Source organism: Lepisosteus oculatus, chromosome 6 (assembly GCF_040954835.1).
Source record: "Lepisosteus oculatus isolate fLepOcu1 chromosome 6, fLepOcu1.hap2, whole genome shotgun sequence".
Lineage (NCBI taxonomy): Eukaryota > Metazoa > Chordata > Actinopteri > Semionotiformes > Lepisosteidae > Lepisosteus > Lepisosteus oculatus.
Window position 1 is genome coordinate 47,123,244 of NC_090701.1, and position 19,180 is coordinate 47,142,423.

Sequence of the window (19,180 nt, forward strand, 5' to 3'; positions counted from 1 at the left end):
TGCAGTGCTATTGGTGTAAAAACCGCGCGAAATCCTGTCAGCTGGGGGGTTTCGCGCCAACTCTGATGCTTTGGGTTTTGCAGAAAGCAAGGCTGTACTGAGAAAGGTGAGACTTTTATTTTTAGCTATATCTTGTTTTCTGGATTAAAAGAGAAGCAACATAAGGATTGTTTGGGTTATTACGCCGTACTTTCTTAGTGTAGGTATTGATATTAGTTAGAAGTATACTGGCTTTATATTACTTTACATTAGGAAAATGCGAAAGTTTAAGTCGGAGTCCATGTGGGACTGACTTTTGTTGCAGAATCAGTCTGGTTCAGGGCCAATGCTGCCGGAGAAGTTGGTCAAGCGGAGCACGGAAAAATGCTTTTAGTGTCTGCTTGATATAATTTATATAGTTGCCAAGACCCTGATTACAGGAGTCTGAAGCGATTGCTTACCAGAATTCGCAATCGGTAGCTCAGGATATTATTTTAGGTAAAACCATCTTGGTTCTGCTTTGTGGATTTGAAACACTGTGAAATGACAGAATGCATGTGGTTTTGTGAAAGTTATAATTAAAAAAATTAAACCTTTTTGAACTTTTAATGTAATGCTAAGTATAATTTGAACTTTATTATTTTTTTCTTGATTTTTTTTTTAATTAAAAGGGGAAAGTACCTAATTGTATTTATGTAAACGCTTTAAGGATTGATGATTTTGCTCTCGGGGGGAACCGGATTGCCGTGTACATATTGTGTAGTGCTCGCTTGGCGATGCAGGATCTGTTGAGATCTTACAGTTCAACGAAGTCGTGTGCTTGTTTCTTTTTTCTGCCGGTAGTTAAAGATGTCATCGCCAGCGTCCACCCCGAGTCGCCGAGGCAAGCGCGGACGAGGCAGCAATCCGCCGACTCGTGAGTTACTGGGTTGGGGGAGTTTCAAGCTTAGCCTTTTCCTTTTATTTCTTGCTGAAGGATTAGTTTTTTTTTTAGTTTGATTTTAATCTTTAGTTAGAATTCAATCTTGCCGGGTCCGCAGTGACCTCCAGTGGCAGCGTGTAAATCACTTATTTTTATGCCATGCGTTAATTCCGTGAAAGAGAACTGCAGACCTTGCTGTCGTTGTGTGGTTTTCTCATGTGAAATCTGTGGCCATGGGGTATTGCAGGGCAGGTATACCATTGCTAAAATGCCATTTCTAAACCTTGGGCATCGACCTTCCACACTCATGCCGGGCAGGCTGTAGTGTTCAGTTTCTTCACAGTTGTATACAAGGTATATAACCTTCTACCTTTTAGTGTCTCGGGGTGGATCAAATGCATGAGGGTTTGTTAAACCGAGCTGTCCTCATCGCTTCATCATCAGCTCTCTCTGGAGTTCTTGGGAGTCAGGAGTGGGCAGTCCTGGTCCTGCAGGGCTGCTGTGTCACTGCAGCTCGTCTCTTAATACACCTTCATCTGCTCCTTACTGGCTTAATGGGACTCGTTTAAGGTTATCCCAACTCATGAGTGCATTTCAAGCCACTATGACAGTAAAACATACATGTGCAACCTCCAATTTACATTCCAAAATAGACTAAATTTCCAGGTATGCACAGTGCATAATAATAATAATAATAATAATTGCTTACACTTATATAGCGCTTTTCTGGACATTCCACTCAAAGCGCTTTACAGGTAATGGGGTCTCCCCTCCACCACCACCACCAATGTGCAGCCCCACCTGGATGATGTGACGGCAGCCATAGTGCGCCAGAACGCTCACCACACATCAGCTATCAGTGGGGAGGAGAGCAGAGTAATGTAGCCAATTCATAGATGGGGATTATTAGGAGGCCATGATTAGTAAGGGCCAATTGGAAATTTGGCCAGGACACCGGGGTTACACCCCTACTCTTTTCGAGAAGCGCCCTGGGATTTTTAATGACCACAGAGAGTCAGGACCTCGGTTTTACGTCTCATCCGAAGGACGGCGCCTGTTTACAGTATAGTGTCCCCGTCACTATACTGGGGCATTAGGACCCACATGGACCACAGGGTGAGCGCCCCCCGCTGGCCCCACTAACACCTCTTCCAGCATAAAACTGTCATTGCATTTCAGAACGAGGCAACGAAGCTTTCGTGATGCGTTGCGGCCTTATGACATTGTAAAGAAGCGGACTTATGAATACATCTCTTTTAATCCAATAGAAATATTGCTTTCGGTTTTGAGACAGTTTTGCAGACAAATCCTACTTGTTAACTCCCCACGCAGATCAGGCTGGAACGTTTCTGTGGTGAAATGTTTGCGACACAACCTGTAGTTACTCACTCATACATACACATTACTTTAGTCCCTACAGCGACTAGTGAGCAGGAAGGGCCACATCACAATATGCGTGACCTTGCACCCGTGGCACGACAACATAGCATTTACAGTACCTCCACAAAGTTCACAATCCTGTACTTAATTTGGAGTTGTTATTTTTTTTTTTGCAATGTCGTACGAAGGGATTTTGTTCGCGAGATTTAAGAAGCGGTCTGAGAAACCGGGACTGCAGTTGCCCTCTAAGCGTGGCGTGATTCTGGCCTGGTCCCGGGCGGGAAGCTGCAGGTGTGCCTTGTGGTGTTCAGCGTTGTGTGGAGTCCAGCTGCCTTAGGAAGTGATTCTCCTGTGCTCAGCTCGCAGCGGGGACCCCCGGTCCCCCCCCTCGCAGCGTCGGCGGACCGAAGAGACCTCGTCGGACCTGCTGGCCATGCCCTCCTCCCCGGCCACGGAGATGGGCAGCCCGGCCGAGAACAACGCGCCACTCTTCTCGAGCCCCCCGCGGTCACGACAGTCTGGTACGCCTGACCGTGCGGATACTCCTCGTTCCCCTCGGAGAACACCGCTGTTCTTGGGATTCCCAGGGGGCAGGGAGCCTAATGCGAGTCAGCATGCCTTATTTTCAGCCCGCTTACAGACTCGGGACACCTGCGTTCTGTTTCTTTTTTGTGTGTGGTCTGATGGTGAAGCAGGTTCAGTCACTTTACGGTCACCTGTTTGATCCCTCCCTCGCGCTGTGGTGCAGCTCGGTTTCTTTAGTCGGCTCAGCCACGCGTGAAAAGGTTGCCTTCTGCAGTGAGTTTGATCTGTGTCCTGCAGCCCCGCCCAGCGAGATTGACATGAGCTCCCCCCTCACCTACGGCACCCCCAGCTCCAGAGTGGAAGGCACCCCTCGCAGTGGAATCCGGGGGACCCCTGCCAAGCAGCGCCCCGATCTGGGCTCTGTCAGGAAGGCCCGTCAGGTGGATCTGCATTCGGAGCAGGTGGGTGTCGGCCTGGTGCTCCCCCCTCTCTCTCTCTGATGTAACACCGCGCGGGGGACGCTCGTGAGATCTCAGGGGCTCTTCTCTCTTCCAGCTGGCAGGTGGGGATGCAGAGGTCAGCGATCAGTCGGTCGGGCCGAAACTGGTGATCTGGGGCACCGATGTTAACGTAGCAACATGCAAGGAGAAGTTTAAGGTAGGAGCAGATTTAAAAAGCTCATGAAAATGTGCTTAAGTTCCTATCTTTGCCAGATAGGCAATTTTACTTCAAAACATCTAATGTTTAGATTACATGGTTAAAGTCAGTTTTTATTGTAATTACTGTAGGTGAACTGTTTTAAATTGTAAGAAGAAAATGATTGATTTTTGATTATGAACATCAGAAAACTCATGTTTCACATTTTTTCGAAGACATCCTCACCCTCTGTACCTCTCGGTACCTGGTGTGCTAGTATCATGAAATAGGCCCTGTGTTAAATGAGCAACAATGCACTAAATCTTTGGTGACTTTTTCTGTGTTGATCTGTCTTTTTTTGTTCTGTAAAAAACGGCTTCGTCGAAGTGTCAGATCGCGGTTTTGATGGAAGTGTTTTGTTGTGCTCTTAGAGGTTCCTGCAGCGCTTCATTGACCCGACGTCCCGAGAGGATGAAAATGCAGGCCTGGATTTAAATGAGCCCCTCTACATGCAGAAACTGGAAGAGGTGAGACCCGAACGGACAAGAGAAGGAGCCGTCGTTCGATGGCCGCTGTGGATGCCCTGCAACCTGATGGCTTGTGCGCTTTGTGTTTTTCTTTCCCCTTAAAGATCAATGTGGTGGGAGAGCCGGTGCTGAATGTGAACTGTGCGCATCTGCAGTCCTTTGATGCGGACTTGTACAGGCAGCTGGTCTGCTATCCACAGGTAACCCCCTCCCCCTGCGCACGGAGCCCCCAGTGCTCTTTGGACACCCCTTGTTGTTCTTCTTGCAGTAACAGAATGATTGTCTCTGGGCGGAATTAAATTTCCTAGTTCTTGCTCACCTTCTGCAGTAGCCACAGGTTTAAAAGATGACCTTTGTTTGAGTTTTTTGAACGGATTTAGCTACCTGCTTTTAAGATCCGTATGTTTCTAAAACAGTGCTAGGTTTTGCCAGTTTGCCTTGGAGATCAGCAGTTTAAAACAGGGAATATTGAGATTTGAGATCAGCACTATAAAAAAAAAAGGTTGGAATCGATCAAGATTGTTTAACCCTTTTGACACAGGAAGTGATTCCTACTTTTGACATGGCTGTGAACGAGACCTTCTTTGAGCGCTTCCCGGACTCCATTTTGGAATACCAGATTCAGGTGCGGCCCTACAACGCTCAGAAAACCAAGAACATGAGGAGTCTCAATCCAGAGGGTAAGAGGCTCGTTTCACAGCGCACAGTTACGGTTGTAAACTCGGCATGTCGTTCAAGAAAAACCTGATGATTCCGTATTAACAAAACGTCGAGTTGTGCACGTCTCTTCGCATCTGAAGCGATTGCTCTGTCAGAGTCTGTTTAAAAAAAAAAACGCTGTGGGAAGTGATCATCTTCTCCAGTGGCTTTGACAGGGTTTCGGTGTTGCTTCTAGATATCGACCAGCTGATCACGATCAGCGGTATGGTGATCCGCACCTCCCAGCTGATCCCCGAGATGCAGGAGGCTTTCTTCAGGTGCCAGGTGTGCGCCTTCAGCACGCGGGTGGAGGTGGACCGCGGGCGCATCGCCGAGCCCGCCGTGTGCCGCAACTGCAACACCACGCACAGCTTGGCGCTGATCCACAATCGCTCCGTCTTCTCGGACAAGCAGATGGTAAGAGGTGCCTTCGGGCTGGCGATGCCCGACGGCCTCCGGGGCCTTCGTGCCCAGGTCCTTAGTCACGTGCCCGTGTTCTGTCGTGACCAAGCCCGTCCGTTCCTGTTTAATCTCGGAGGCGTGCTGCTCTAGGGAGCAGTGTGTTCGTTGGCGTACGCTGTCTCCTCAACCAGAACCCCAAAACCTTGTGTCCCCGATTGCAGATCAAGCTGCAGGAGTCCCCTGAGGACATGCCGGCTGGACAGACGCCCCACACCACTGTGCTGTACGCTCACAATGACTTAGTGGACAAAGTGCAGCCCGGAGACAGAGTGAACATCACAGGTTGGTGGGCCTCATTAGAGTTGATTCATTCGTTTACCCCTTCGATTCGCTAGTCAGCCTATTTCAGAATGCCAGAGACTGTTGATTTCTCTATGCCTGTTATGTCTTCTTAGAAATACACATTTACATAAGCAAATTTATAAGGTGTTTGTTATTGTGAGAATGGCAAAAGCAGAATGTCTGTAACCACCAGGAGTTTATTTTGGTGGCTTTGTAAGTAAAAACCATTAGAACTTAAGGAGTGATTTACAACGAAGAGGAGACCATTTACTAGTTAGCTGTTGATTGATCCAAGAGCTTCATCCAGCCATTTTCTGAAAGAGGCCAGGTTATGAGCTTCAACAGCATGTTCCGCGCTCCCACCACCCTTTGCGTAGAGAAGTGCCCCCCCGTCTCGCGGTTCCGTGACCTTGTGGTCCCCCTGCGCCGCCCCTCCCCAGGCATTTACAGGGCCGTCCCCATGCGGCTGAACCCGCGGCAGAGCAACGTGAAGTCGGTGTACAAGACGCACATCGACGCCATCCACTTCCGCAAGACGGACGAGAAGCGGCTACACGGGCTGGACGAGGATCTGGAGCAGAAGCTCTTCACCGAGGAGCGGGTGCAGACGCTGAAGGAGCTGGCGGCCAAGCCCGACGTCTACGAGCGGCTCTCCTCCGCCCTGGCCCCCAGCATCTACGAGCACGAGGACATCAAGAAGGTGGGTGCGCCGCTGGCGGGCAGAGGGGGCTGGCCCGAGAAGCCTTTTCTGAGAGCGGTGGTTACCCAGCGGCGGTCTTGGGGACATCCCCGGTCTCAGCTAGCTCCTGTCCCAGCTGGTTGCAGACCAACCTTTGCGCTTGGTGTTTTTTTTTTCTCACTCCTTTTCCAAATTGGCTAAAGAGAGAATGAGGGCCATTGTCACAGTGCTGTCCCCGTGAATTCAAACTACTCTAAACAACTAAACTTGGCAGCCACTAAAACTGGCAGTAAGACCTAATGGGTGACGAACAAGGAAGCCCTTCGGTTCGTCTAGCCCCCCTGGGAAATCCTGCTTTTTGTCCAACCAGATGGTGTCATCGCAAGCTGTTTCGTTTTCGTTTGCTGCTTCAGCAGTACATTTTTAAGATGTCGGCACTGTATTGGTTTCTGAGTTTTAGAGCTTTGTTTATCGGGGTATATTTGCGGAAAAGTAACCAGGTGGATCAGAAGTAAAAAAAAAAAAACAATCGGATTAAATTGGAGCATTTGATACATTGCCATTGTCTCCTGTCTGTTCATCATAAACTGTTGTCTAATAAGAGCTGTTTAGGGAGAAATAAGGGTATAAACCCTCAATAAATATGTAAAAGTGGGCTATTTTTAAATCGAGGAAGGTGTGCAGAAAAAGGTCAACTGAATTCTAAAGTAATCAAGTACATCAATTAAATGTATCCAGCAGTGATTAACGGCTGAGTTGGAACTAAAATCAGCAGAGACCAAGGCCTCCCAGGGTTGGAGATCACTGGCCTAGAACTTATTCAGAGACCCTCTCCTGTACAGAGGCACCTGCGTGCACCCTGGTTTCAGAGCTGCGGTCAAAATCCTCCGCTGGATGTTAAATCTTCTCCCCCTGCAGGAAGCTCTCAAAAAGTGTTGACACTTCATGATTTCCGTATCCTCCATATTACAAATACCTGATCCCGTGAAGAATTGGGGGATGTGATAGGAAGCAGTTTTCACTGGCAATGGTTTTGCCCCCTAGCTAACCCGGTGTATGCGAGTGTGAAATGCAGCAGTCTGCCAAGGACGTGCAAACTAAACTACTAATAAGAGTTTGTTCTCATGCTCATGTTGCTCTTAAGACTCAGTTAATAGCTTGTGTCAGAGGATAGTGGATTGAAGATGTGGTCACTCAGGCTCCCACGTGGTTAATCCTCCTAGCATGAGCTATGCTTAATTTGTTCTGTTTGGAGGTGGGTAAACAATTACGTTCTTTTGCGATCCGTTTTTTTTTTTTGTTGTTGTATCGCTCCTTGGACCTCTGTAATTTTACAAGGTTCACGGAGGAGTGGAAACAATCTTGTCAGCTTTCATTTTCCCCAGTTAAAAGCCAGCCGAGACTCATGACACTGAATAACCCAGGCTTAAATATGTGAGCTGAATGAAGCTAAGCCGAATGTCTGCAGTTAGAGCAATGAAGTTTTCGTAAAGTCCTGACTGTTTTTAACAGAGGCCACAATGTTGGCTGTGCGCTGTGAATAGAATATGGTACTCAGCCTTTAATTATACAGGATAGGCTGGAATTTAATCAAGGCCAAAAGCAGCACAGGTCCAGGTGGATTGCAGTGAACCGTTTGAAGACGTATGTGAAGTTGCCTTTGAAAAACCAACAACAGAGAGCACTGACATCAGGGCTGAGCCATTGTGTCTTCTATTTGGGTGTTATTAAACCTTCATTAACCCCGGCGTCCTGGGCAAACTCCCCCCTGGGCTTTACCAATCATGGCCTCCTAATAATCCCCATCCATGAATGGGTGTCATCACTCTGTTCTCCTCCCCACTGAGAGCTGGTGTGTGCTGAGTGCACTTTGGTAAAGCTCTTTAGGGGGGTGTCCGGAAAAGCACTATGTAAGTATAAGGAGTATTTATTAGCATCTGTTTCCAGGGAATTCTCCTGCAGCTGTTTGGAGGCACCCGCAAGGACTTCAGCCACACCGGGAGAGGAAACTTCCGCGCGGAGGTCAACATCCTGCTGTGCGGAGATCCCGGCACCAGCAAGTCCCAGCTGCTGCAGTACGTCTTCAACCTGGTGCCCCGCGGGCAGTACACCTCGGGCAAGGGCTCCAGCGCGGTGGGGCTCACGGCCTACATCACCAAGGACCCCGAGACCCGCCAGCTGGTGCTGCAGACCGGCGCCCTCGTGCTGAGCGACAACGGCATCTGCTGCATCGACGAGTTCGACAAGATGAGCGACAACACGCGCTCGGTGCTGCACGAGGTGATGGAGCAGCAGACCCTCTCCATCGCCAAGGTATCCGCCGCGAGCTGTGCACCTCTCTGATGGAGAGCGATTGTTCCTCACACTTATATAGCGCTTTTCTGGACCCTCCACTCAAAGCGCTTTACAGGTAATGGGGATCCCCTCCACCATCACCAGTGTGCAGCCCCACCTGGATGATGTGACGGCAGCCATAGTGCACCAATTCATTCACTACACATCAGCTCTCAGTGGGGAGGTGAACAGAGCGATGAAGCCAGTTCAGAGATGGGGATTATTAGGAGGCCATGATTGGTAAGGGCCAATGGGAAATTTGGCCAGGACACCGGGGTAACACCCCTACTCTTTTCGAGAAACAACCTGGAATTTTTAATGATCACAGAGTCAGGACCTTGGTTTTCATCCAAAGAACAGCAGTCTTGTACAGAAGTGATACATAATACTGTAAGAAAGTGTATCTTTTTTTACAGTATTATCACTGTACTGGGGCATTAGGACCACACAGATTGCAAGGTGAGCGCCCCCTACTGGTCCCACTGACTCTTCTTCTCGCAGTAACTTCGGTTTTTCCCAGGTCGTCTCCTGTCCAGGTACTGGTCAGGCTCACACCTGCTGGGCTTCAGTGAGTTGCAGGGTGTTACAGCTGCTGGCTTGCCTCAGAGTAGCTGGGTAGCCTCAGGACTGATCAGCCATTTCTAGAAGCTTGTTCATAATAGCCTGTTATATTTTTCTAGACAGCCTGGGTGTTGATTTTACTGTATAGATTACCCTTCCCACTAAACATCCACGTGTTTTTGTTCTTGTTACGGTCTTTGATTTTAACCCTAGTGGCAGCTGTTTTAAAAGGTGCCTAAGACACTTAATTTACCTGTGAAAATGCAACTTGATGGGAGCTGTAACTATCCATGAAGTTACGGTATTTAGGAAAATTATTAAACTGGTGTGTTTTTGTTCTGCTAGGCTGGGATTATTTGTCAACTGAATGCCCGGACATCAGTCCTTGCTGCAGCCAATCCAGTAGAGTCTCAGTGGAATCCCAAAAAGACCACTATTGAGAACATCCAGCTCCCACACACACTGTTATCAAGGTATGTTCGAAAGCCTCCCTATTGCTGAGACGACTGTCCATTTGAAGTCCTTAATAAAAAAAAAAAAGTTCTGCCCTTTTGGCTTAATTATCTTTATAGCACGGCACTGTACTTTTCAGTGTTCAACATTTTGATCTGTACGCACATCAAAACCACCAAGATTAACAGCTGCTTCTCTGTTCAGCACTCACCAGAAGCCTGTCCCTATTGCCCATGCATTTCCCAGGTTTGATCTCATCTTCCTGATGCTCGATCCCCAAGACGATGCCTATGACCGGCGTCTGGCTCACCACTTGGTGTCGCTGTACTACCAGACCGAAGAGCAAATCGAGGAAGAGTTCATGGACATGGCAGTGTTGAAAGACTACATTGCCTACGCGCGCACGTATATTAACCCTCGGCTCAGCGAGGAAGCCAGCCAGGCCCTCATTGAGGTAAATCTTAGGTTTTTTTCCCCACCATTCAGAACTATTTTTGTTATACCCACCCGCATTTGGAGTGTTAGTCAAATCCCTGTGACCGCATGCAGGAGAGAATTAGGAAATGTTGGAGAAGTCTGCCTACCCAACTGCCTTTGAGTCAGTCAATTAACACCTCCCAGACACTCCAGTCCTTAACCAGAGGAGCCAGCACTGATTAGAGGACAGGTATGTCCCAGAATCACCTCTCCTGACCCCAACAACGCTTGGCCAATCGGCTGTCTGGGAAATGCTTGTTGCGGTCGGCTAGAGACAAATGACCCAGCGTCTTCGCCGGTTGAGCAACTTGGGAGGCCCAGTCGAATTCTTGTTTCCAAGTTCCGATGCCTTTTTCTTGACTCCGTCCGTCGCAGTTGAAAGCAGACCTGTGTTCTTTTGCAGGCCTACGTGGACATGAGGAAGATAGGCAGCGGCAGGGGCATGGTCTCGGCCTACCCTCGCCAGCTGGAGTCCCTGATCAGGCTGGCCGAAGCCCACGCCAAGGTGCGCTTCTCGGAGGTCGTGGAAACCATCGACGTGGAGGAGGCCAAGAGGCTTCACCGTGAGGCTCTGAAGCAGTCGGCCACGGACCCCAGGACCGGCTTTGTGGACATCTCCATTCTGACTACAGGTACGGTTTTAAGGCCATTGGTAGGAACCCATAAAACACCAGGGCAAGAAAAAGCCAGGTTCTGATTTGTTTTCTTTTATTCAGTAGTTAAGCTAAGTTTTTAGGTGTTTTCTTTTGCCTTGCTTTTTGTTTGATTTTTTTTTTTCCCTCTAAACTAAATTCATTTATACCTCGGTTTCCAAACCTAATTAGTTCCTGAAAATCTGTTCGGAGGGTGGGAGATCATAAATCGAAAATAAAAATTCCATTATTTCTTTTGGGGAAAATTCTACCCCATTCCAAACTGAAGATAAATTCACTCAAAAACCACCCTAAATGCATAATACCATACAGACCATTAAAGCAAGCTCAGTGAACAACGCAGTTCTACTCAAATATGCCACCTATAGTTGTAAAATAATTAATGATATTTACATTTTTAATTCTTTCATAATAAGATCGCTATCCAATCTGTTATCCAATCGATGTTCATAGTGTTGTCAACTATTACGCTAAAGAAATTGACAAGAAAATAAAAAAACCTACTCAGAATTAAATAAAATGTTTTAGGGCCCATAATAAACAACAACTACAAAACAAACAGAAAAAACACTTTGAAAATGAGAGCACAAGCTTTCATTGCAATGGTAAACAAAGTGCTGCAGCCTCACGGCACCCTTAACCATAATGCCTTGCGTCCGCGCAGAAACAGCTGTTCGGTGGTGCCAAATTCAAATGTCTGCAAAAGGCTCTCGGCCAAAGTCGGTCACTTCCGAACTCAGGTGTTCAGATGAGCGAAAAGTCCGTTCTTGTAACGGATTGCAAGGTATAAATTCTTTATGTTCCCATTAGCGAAGGTTAGTCTTCTCAGGGTATGAGTGTATACAGAAATATCATGGAACGATCTTTTAACGTGTCCACGTCTTGGTAAAGAGAAATTTAAGCTTGTTGGACCTCTTAACTTTTCTTTTTGCTCTTCCCTGGAAGGGATGAGTGCGACAGCCCGGAAACGCAAGGAGGAGCTTGCTCAGGTTTTGAAGAAGCTCATCCAGTCCAAGGGCAAGACCCCAGCCATGAAATACCAGCAGCTGTTTGATGATCTCCGTGGACAGTCTGATGTTGTGAGTTACTCTGTCTGCTGGAACTGCTCATGCCTTCATTATTCACACAGCACACTGTTTCCCTTCCATTAATGCTTTCAGAGATAAGACTATTCGATAATGCAAGAAACAAAATAAGGGAACATCCAGAGAGTGGGAGCTCACACCTAAAAGGGGAACGGGGGGCCACTGAGACAGATTTTCAGGACAAGGAGATGCGTGATGTCTAGTGCAAAATCTTTGGCAGTGTGACAATTTTAACCTCTACCCGTCTGCTTGAGGGTCTGTTTAAGCAATCAAAACCAAATGGGATCTAAGGTTATTCGTCCTTCAAGAAAAGTACTTCCTTTGTTGCCCCAGATGGGAAGTCTGCTTTGCAGGCAGGTAAAAGGCATAAAACAACAAACCATTCAACATCACGTTAAAACAGATTATAAAAAAGGAAATGTAGATGCATAAGATGAGTGGGTTTCAGCAGTGCTTCACAATTTGGAAGAAACTTGGTCATCAGAGTTTGAGATCCAAATGTCAAGGATAAACACAATTTTGACTCTTTCCAACCCACTCGAGTGCAATATGTTTTGTGATGTGTTATAAATGTTACATATTATGTTTTATGCTGTACATGTGCAATAGAATAATGTGCAATGTTTTTCTTCTCTTTTTTTGCATTCTATTTAAATATACAGGGAGTGCTGGGTGTCCATAAAAAAAAAAAAATTCCCTCAGGGGACAATACAAATCTTCTCATTTCTCTTGCAGGCCATTACCAAAGATATGTTTGACGAAGCCCTTCGTGCTTTGGCTGATGAGGACTTCTTGACTGTCACCGGAAAAACTGTCCGACTGCTTTAAATGTTTAGTTTTGCCACACGCAGCAGTAGTGCTTACTGCTTTTTCCAACCAATTACAAATACAACTTTTGACTTTTCACAATTTTGTTTTTCCAAAAAGTTTCAGAATCGTTGCGGATTGTCTTCTGATGTCAAGCTTGGGCACAGTTGTGAATATACAGCAAGAAAGATGTTGTAAATAAAATACATTTTTTGTATTTCACTTGCATTTGTCATAAGGAATAAAATTCTTGTTTGCAGGATAGCTGAAATCCACATTTTCCTCGCCCGCCCCTCTTTTTGGGGAAAAAATGTTTTCTTTCTTGAAGCCCAGTCATCCTCTGTAAAGTGTGATTAGGGGGCCAAATGTTATTATATTACAATGCTCTTTCCTTATTGTCTTCAATGTGTTTTACTTTTCTGGTGTTTCACTTCTATTAATGTAATAATTACTGTATTGTAAAATGAATAATAGGTTAAAATAAAATTAAATAAAACTTTTCCTAAGAAAGTTTGGCTTCTCATACTGAAAACAGGTGAGCAAATATAAATTCTGCTGTGATTAGACTCATTCTGAACATCCGCCAAGTGCAAAATGAATTGCATTACATGCTTTTATGTATCTGTGAGTACAGTAGTGGCTTGTGTTGAGGAATACTCCCCGTACAATAAAACTGTTTATTGATTTGGTTCTACTGCTATTACTGCTAGTTTGTCACGTATGTAAAACGAACTGTTCATTTATCATGAGGGGTAAAACCAGTATTTTAAAGATGTTGCGAATCAATACAGTCAACATACACAGTAATTCGCCAAGTTCTTAGGTGAACAAGGCGGCCGCCGAGGGGGCGCCCTTAATGTGCAACATAACATTTTTAATCTTTTTCTGACTCCACAGCCGAAACGCCGTGTCTTTTCTTTTCAGCATGGAATAAACGCATGCTGACGCAGCTCCTTGCTCGATATTTATTAAGCAGCTAGTTCACACATTTGAAAGGAAAGGCGTCGTCCTACGGATGAGACGTAAAACCGATTGCCTGACTTTCTGTGGTCATTAAAAAATCCCAGAGTAGCGATGCGCGGGGTCGGTTTGTGTTTTGACCCGCGTTTGTGAGAAACAAAGCCGCACCGGTCCGACCCGATCTAATTTTTTTTTTTAACCCGAGCCCGCCCGACCCGCGGGTGTGAGTCAACCTGTGCATCACTATCCCAGAGTGTTTCTTGAAAAGAGCAGGCGTCCTGGCCAAATTTCCCGGTTTGAGCCGTTGAAAGCAGCTTTTGTGCTACTTTCGTTTCCGAGATATAGCACCTTGTTTTTCAGGGTCGTGACGTCACTCAGCCCCCCCTACAATGTCGTAGGAAAACCAAACCGGTCTCATTCGTTAGTGCTACGTTTGCTACTTTCATTCCCGAGATATAGCGCCTTGTTTTCACGGTGCCTTTGACCTCCAGCGACCCCGTCTGACAATCAATATCCATAAACATACGAGCCTCAGATGTGAATAATACTATGACATGACACATGCCAACACGTTAACCATCTATGACATAAAGCTGTGGTTGTGATGTAAAGTCACCGTGATTGTAAGATCTATGGTTTTTATTTTCTAAGTCACGTTTTCCTTTCCTTTCCCTACCATGACATGCTGTTGCCAAATGCATAACTGTGGGATACCATCACTACAAGACCTCCGCAGCATGTCATGATAGGGGACCCCATATATATCGCAGCGGTGTATATCACGACTGGCGCCTTGCTTCCATGCCACCCTGGCACTGCTGTCACAAGAAAGGTCTCATATCAGGACATGATATACGCAGATAGGATATGGACTTTTTGTCTCAACATGGGGTCAGAATAACCTGTCAAGGTATGTCCTATCGCAACATATGGATTCCATGTCCCGACATGGGGGCGGGGCATTATGTCGGGGTATGTCATATCGCGATATAGGGCCTTTCATATCGCAACATGGGCGTGACAGTTATTGTCATATCGCGATATACGGGCTCCATATCGCGATATGGGGGGTTGGGCGTTTTGGTCGGACCGGTCATGTCGCGATATAGGGCCTTTCATGTCGCGACATGGCCGTGGGGGTGTTTGTCATATCGCGATATGTAGACTCCGTGTTGCGACATGGTGGCGGGCGTTTTGTCGGGGGTATATCATATCGCGATATATGGACTTAATGTCGCGACAGTGGCGCCATGACAGTGATGCGTCAGTCGCAATGTGTATCGCGATGTGGTCGATGATGCGCGCACTCCTATTGTGACATGCTATCGGAGTCGTGAACGCGCTGTGGATGCCATGAGATTCTTTTGTCTGCAATTCAGTGTTGACCTCAGTGCGACTTCTCTTAGATTGATTAATAATTGGAAACCAATGGATGTATGACTGTATATCAAGCGTGTCCATACAGAACACACGGATAACCGGGGCTACAGTATTGGACCAAGAAGAACTTCCATCACCTGTGTATCTACACGTTCTCGGAACTTCCGCTGTGGCGCTTTACCCAATCAGAGTGTCGATTCTCACTCTTTACCCAATCACAGCCCGAACTGCTCGGGGGTTTAGCCAATCGCGGGTCTGAGGGCTGTTCAAGCTAGCAGGTGGATCGGCTTGTTTACTGTCAAGGAGAATTTATTTTTTAAATGCTTTACATATTTGCAAAATAACTAACAATTAATACATGGTATTTGAAGACTTTTAATCGTATATTTAAGATAGGGAAACACCTTCTGCTTTGTACTTTAAAAATGAATAGAAATGTAGTCTATGATCATTAGATTATTATGCTCGTACTTTCAATTTTGTTTTTTAAATGTTAAATTATATCGATCTTGAAACTAATTCCTAAAAATAGGAATATGGGCTCTCGTGTTGTGCCAGCGGTAATTTGGAAACTGGTGTCTCTTCGCCAATGAAAGCAGTACACAAGCAATACATTTTCGTGAACAAGGTTAAAAAAATTACTAGAAAACACCTTCAGGGGTGGTACCCCAATATCCGATATCTGTACCTCGACTTGTGCGCTGTACTGCGTGGAGAAGCGGCTGTCTGCTAAGGGATAGGTAGACAGTTGCACCGGCTTTGGGTGCTATCTTTTCTATTTTTGCTGACGCACATTTTCCGGAAAAAATGAGTCGAGTCGTTTCGTTTCTCATTTACTATTTTACGTTTGGTGGAAGACTCTGTTCCTCGCAACTTTCATCGGTTCAAACATTCCCCCCCAAAAAAAAACAACAATTACGTGGTCCTCAGTTTAAAAAAAATCATTTAAAACTGAATTGGGCAACAAACGTTTGAACCCTTTTGAATGTGATGAATTTAACACCCATTTCTTGATTCGCGTACTAGGGCGACTAAAATCCGTAATATTTATACTATTTAATCAAGTAAATTTATACTATTTATGTATGTACTTATGTATACATACTTGAGCAAAGGACTGTCGTGTCCCTTCGATAGCTCAGTTGGTAGAGCGGAGGACTGTAGTGGTAAAGCCCGGCTATCCTTAGGTCGCTGGTTCGAATCCGGCTCGAAGGACAGACGTTTTGCTCTCCTTCATCAGGATCGAAATTCAAAATGTCTCCTCTGCAGTTTATGTATTTCTTTACAATCCAAATCATCCCTCTTAGATGAATTGTTGTTAACTAGTTGTGAATCATCGTTTTAATATTAAATTTTATAGTCTCTAATAAAGGATTTTTTGAAAGAGGTGTCTGTGAAGGGGAATTAGCTCAAATGGTAGAGCGCTCGCTTAGCATGCGAGAGGTAGCGGGATCGATGCCCGCATTCTCCAAAGTTATGCATTTCTTTTACGACAACGTAGGCAGTATCATTTGGAATATAATGGGAATATCATTAAATACGGTATCATTGTTTTCAGTGAAATGTATACATTCTAATGTACATAAAATGCAGCTCGAATTGAAGGTAAAAAAAATCCACCTCCTTCGAGCCGGATTCGAACCAGCGACCTAAGGATGGCCGGGAATCACCGCTACAGTCCTCCGCTCTACCAACTGAGCTATCGAAGGGGCAGAACACACGCCGTCCCCGCACAGGAAGTAATTGCGCGCTTCCGGTCTGCAAGGCTCCATTGAGAGGGCAGACTACCGCCACAACCACGTCTTTAATAAATTACGTACAAGGAGAATGTGTTTAGTCAAGGTATTTCCTTAAGCACCTATTACTTATCCAGCAGTCTGACTATACAGCCCTGTCTAATACCGGACATTGATCCAATTTATGTGAAATTCTTTCTAGACAAGGATTTTTTTACTGGTACGGTTCGCCTTCTCCGGAACGTGTTTTTTGTTTACATTACATTAACAGGAATATGATTACCCTAGCAAATGATTGTCAATAAAACGCCGTTAAGGCAAAAGAAGCCTCTCCCAATCCCAGGCACCAAACATGAAGTTGTGATGACTGAATCCCTTAAATTAGTACGTTCCAGTAACAGGTTTTATGTCGTCTTCTCAATCGGGAATACAGTTTTAATTTAAAAAACACACATACAGGAGGGTTATAACACAGGCTTTCGTTCCTCTATCCCTCTCTCCGACATCTTGATGAGTTCCTAGAGAGCTCCACACTTCAAACACAAACGAAAGCGCAGCACACAAACATCCCGACTGCACGTTTGTGAGTGAAGGAGTCTTTCCCGAGCTGCGCATTCGGGGACATTTCGTTTTGCCCTTGCCGAAAAACAAGAAAATGGTTACTAATTCAAACACTCGGGGAACTGCCTTCCTTTTACTCCATGTGCCCTGAGCACATTTCTATCCATAAGCAAAAGCTTGGAGAATGCGGGCATCGATCCCGCTACCTCTCGCATGCTAAGCGAGCGCTCTACCATTTGAGCTAATTCCCCTACGCGGCTCTTAGATTTTACTATGCGTCTAATGCAGTTTTTAATCCCCCATTTTATCATTAAAAACGTACAACCATTTATATACAAAGTTGCATACTTAAACTTATTTAAACTTTTGAGAGGATTTAAACCGTAGCACTTGGTTACCAGAGCCCATTTGCTTTGCAGAAGTCATCTCAGGTCTTACAATTCAGATGACATAGATAAGATATAAAATCAGAAAGATACAGGAGCACATTGTCAGGACACAGCGACATACAGGCTGCTGTGTTAATACATTATATACTAGGATTATTTCTTATGCTAATTGCCAGAGACTGTAGAGCAATATCAAACAGCAGGGGCGATAAAGGGACAATCTTGCCTTGTGACCCATTGCAACGACGAACGATCAGACGTGTTATCATGATCTAAAATTGTGGGTTCTGGACAGGCGTATATTTCAACCCCCAATTCAAAATGTCCTTGTTTCAACTTCATCAGAAGGTTTTTAACTTATTCGTTAAGGGTGGTGCTATATTCATATTTGAACTTGAGGGCTTGATTAAAGTCGGAAAGTCTACAAGCTGGAAGTGTTTCAATATCGGAGAGCCGCTTTACACAGACTTCATGGGGAATACTGGTAATCCCTGCTGGTTAAATTTAGGGCAAAATAGCTACTGTATTGCTAACTTTGTATAAATGAAAAGCCGAATTTTAAGTCGGTTCAGACAGTTCTGTCTTACAGTATAGTGAATCTGCAAAACGTAATATTATTTGCCCTAATTCATAGAGTCTGCTTTTTCTCTTAAAACACTGTAACCCTGAAATGGGCTCTTTATAAAGACATAGTATGAAATACCCCTAATTTAATTAACCACATTTTACAAATGAAACAAATTCTACATTACAAGACAAGCAATGTTAAAAAAGAGTGTAAACATTTACCAATATTCCTTTCTACGTAAAAAAAAAGTATTAAAGTCACATTTAAACCTCATCCTCTGTACTCATTTACCCCCTTCCTTTAAAAAAAAGTTAGGCAATAGTTCTTTGTAACAAGGTTTGGGCTAGAAAGTTTTCACAGGCTGGAAGGCTTGAGTCAGTTTCAAAGACAATGATTGTTTTGGACTGGTCAGACAACAAGAAAAGAAAGGTGCTATGTGTTATGACCAGACCGAGGACAATTGAAACTGGACACAGGCAGACCTGGCTTCCCAGAGAGGACAGGCTCAACGACTGTAGCCGTGATGTAGAAACTGGACACAGGCAGACCTGGCTGTCCAGAAATGATCGGCTCAGTGACCACAGCCTGGCTGTAGAAACTGGGAGGCAATGACAGACCTGACTGTGCAGAGAGGACAGGGTCAGTGACTGTAGCCTTGACACAGAAACTGGACACAGGCAGACCTGGCTGCCCAGAAAGGACAGGCTGAGCTCCTGCTGGCAGCAGGGAAAACCCAAGACAGAGGTACACTTTCTGCTGCACTGGGAGAAATACTCTGGGATTAGATAAACACTCTTCTGATCCTACTGGGTGTGGAAACTCGGTAGAGCTGCAACCCAAGTATGTTGTGTCCTGTCAAAGCCTGAGGAACTGATAGTGAGCTTGTCTCATAACAATGTTTTATATGATATACAGTATGCAATGTCAATAATATGCTTATTAAAGTCTGTAATATCTGTAAATGTTGTGTTAATTGTAATGGATTGGTCATGCCAATAAAGTTCTTTAAATGTGAAAGGCCTGAGAAAGGAGTAGAGCATCTGTTGACGGACATGTGGCAAAACAGGAAGAGACTGCAGTTCCCCCTCAACCCTGTTTTTATAGGAGAGGAAAGGATGAGCCTTG

At 45.4% G+C, this 19,180-nt stretch overlaps 1 protein-coding gene and 4 non-coding genes across 5 annotated transcripts; 3 read left to right on the plus strand and 2 right to left on the minus strand.

Moving 5' to 3' along the window:
• Positions 1–13,145, plus strand: mcm4 (minichromosome maintenance complex component 4). The gene is made up of 17 exons (XM_069191512.1): positions 1–106; positions 823–895; positions 2,641–2,802; positions 3,104–3,267; positions 3,362–3,463; positions 3,874–3,969; positions 4,074–4,169; positions 4,511–4,649; positions 4,865–5,085; positions 5,292–5,412; positions 5,853–6,112; positions 8,039–8,404; positions 9,332–9,459; positions 9,686–9,893; positions 10,320–10,548; positions 11,515–11,648; positions 12,390–13,145. The coding sequence occupies exons 2-17, from the start codon at positions 829–831 to the stop codon at positions 12,480–12,482; spliced, it is 2,586 nt and encodes an 861-aa protein (XP_069047613.1). The 5' UTR covers positions 1–106; positions 823–828; the 3' UTR covers positions 12,483–13,145.
• Positions 13,146–15,928: 2,783 nt separating this feature from the next.
• trnay-gua (transfer RNA tyrosine (anticodon GUA)) lies at positions 15,929–16,016 on the plus strand. Its single transcript is given in 2 exon segments — positions 15,929–15,965; positions 15,981–16,016. It is a non-coding gene; the product is annotated as a tRNA-Tyr (tRNA).
• Positions 16,017–16,199: 183 nt separating this feature from the next.
• On the plus strand, positions 16,200–16,272 carry trnaa-agc (transfer RNA alanine (anticodon AGC)). Its single transcript has one exon. It is a non-coding gene; the product is annotated as a tRNA-Ala (tRNA).
• Positions 16,273–16,422: 150 nt separating this feature from the next.
• On the minus strand, positions 16,423–16,510 carry trnay-gua (transfer RNA tyrosine (anticodon GUA)). The gene is given in 2 exon segments: positions 16,423–16,458; positions 16,474–16,510. It is a non-coding gene; the product is annotated as a tRNA-Tyr (tRNA).
• A 766-nt stretch (positions 16,511–17,276) lies between these two features.
• On the minus strand, positions 17,277–17,349 carry trnaa-agc (transfer RNA alanine (anticodon AGC)). The gene has a single exon. It is a non-coding gene; the product is annotated as a tRNA-Ala (tRNA).
• Between the last annotated feature and the right edge of the window lie 1,831 nt (positions 17,350–19,180).

Coding starts and splice junctions, on each gene's coding strand:
- mcm4 (XM_069191512.1), top strand. CDS start 829: ATGTCATCGCCAGCGTCCACCCCGAGTCGCCGAGGCAAGCGCGGACGA. Junction 896..2,640: donor AGGCAGCAATCCGCCGACTC/GTGAGTTACTGG, acceptor TCCTGTGCTCAG/CTCGCAGCGGGGACCCCCGG. Junction 3,970..4,073: donor ACATGCAGAAACTGGAAGAG/GTGAGACCCGAA, acceptor TTCCCCTTAAAG/ATCAATGTGGTGGGAGAGCC.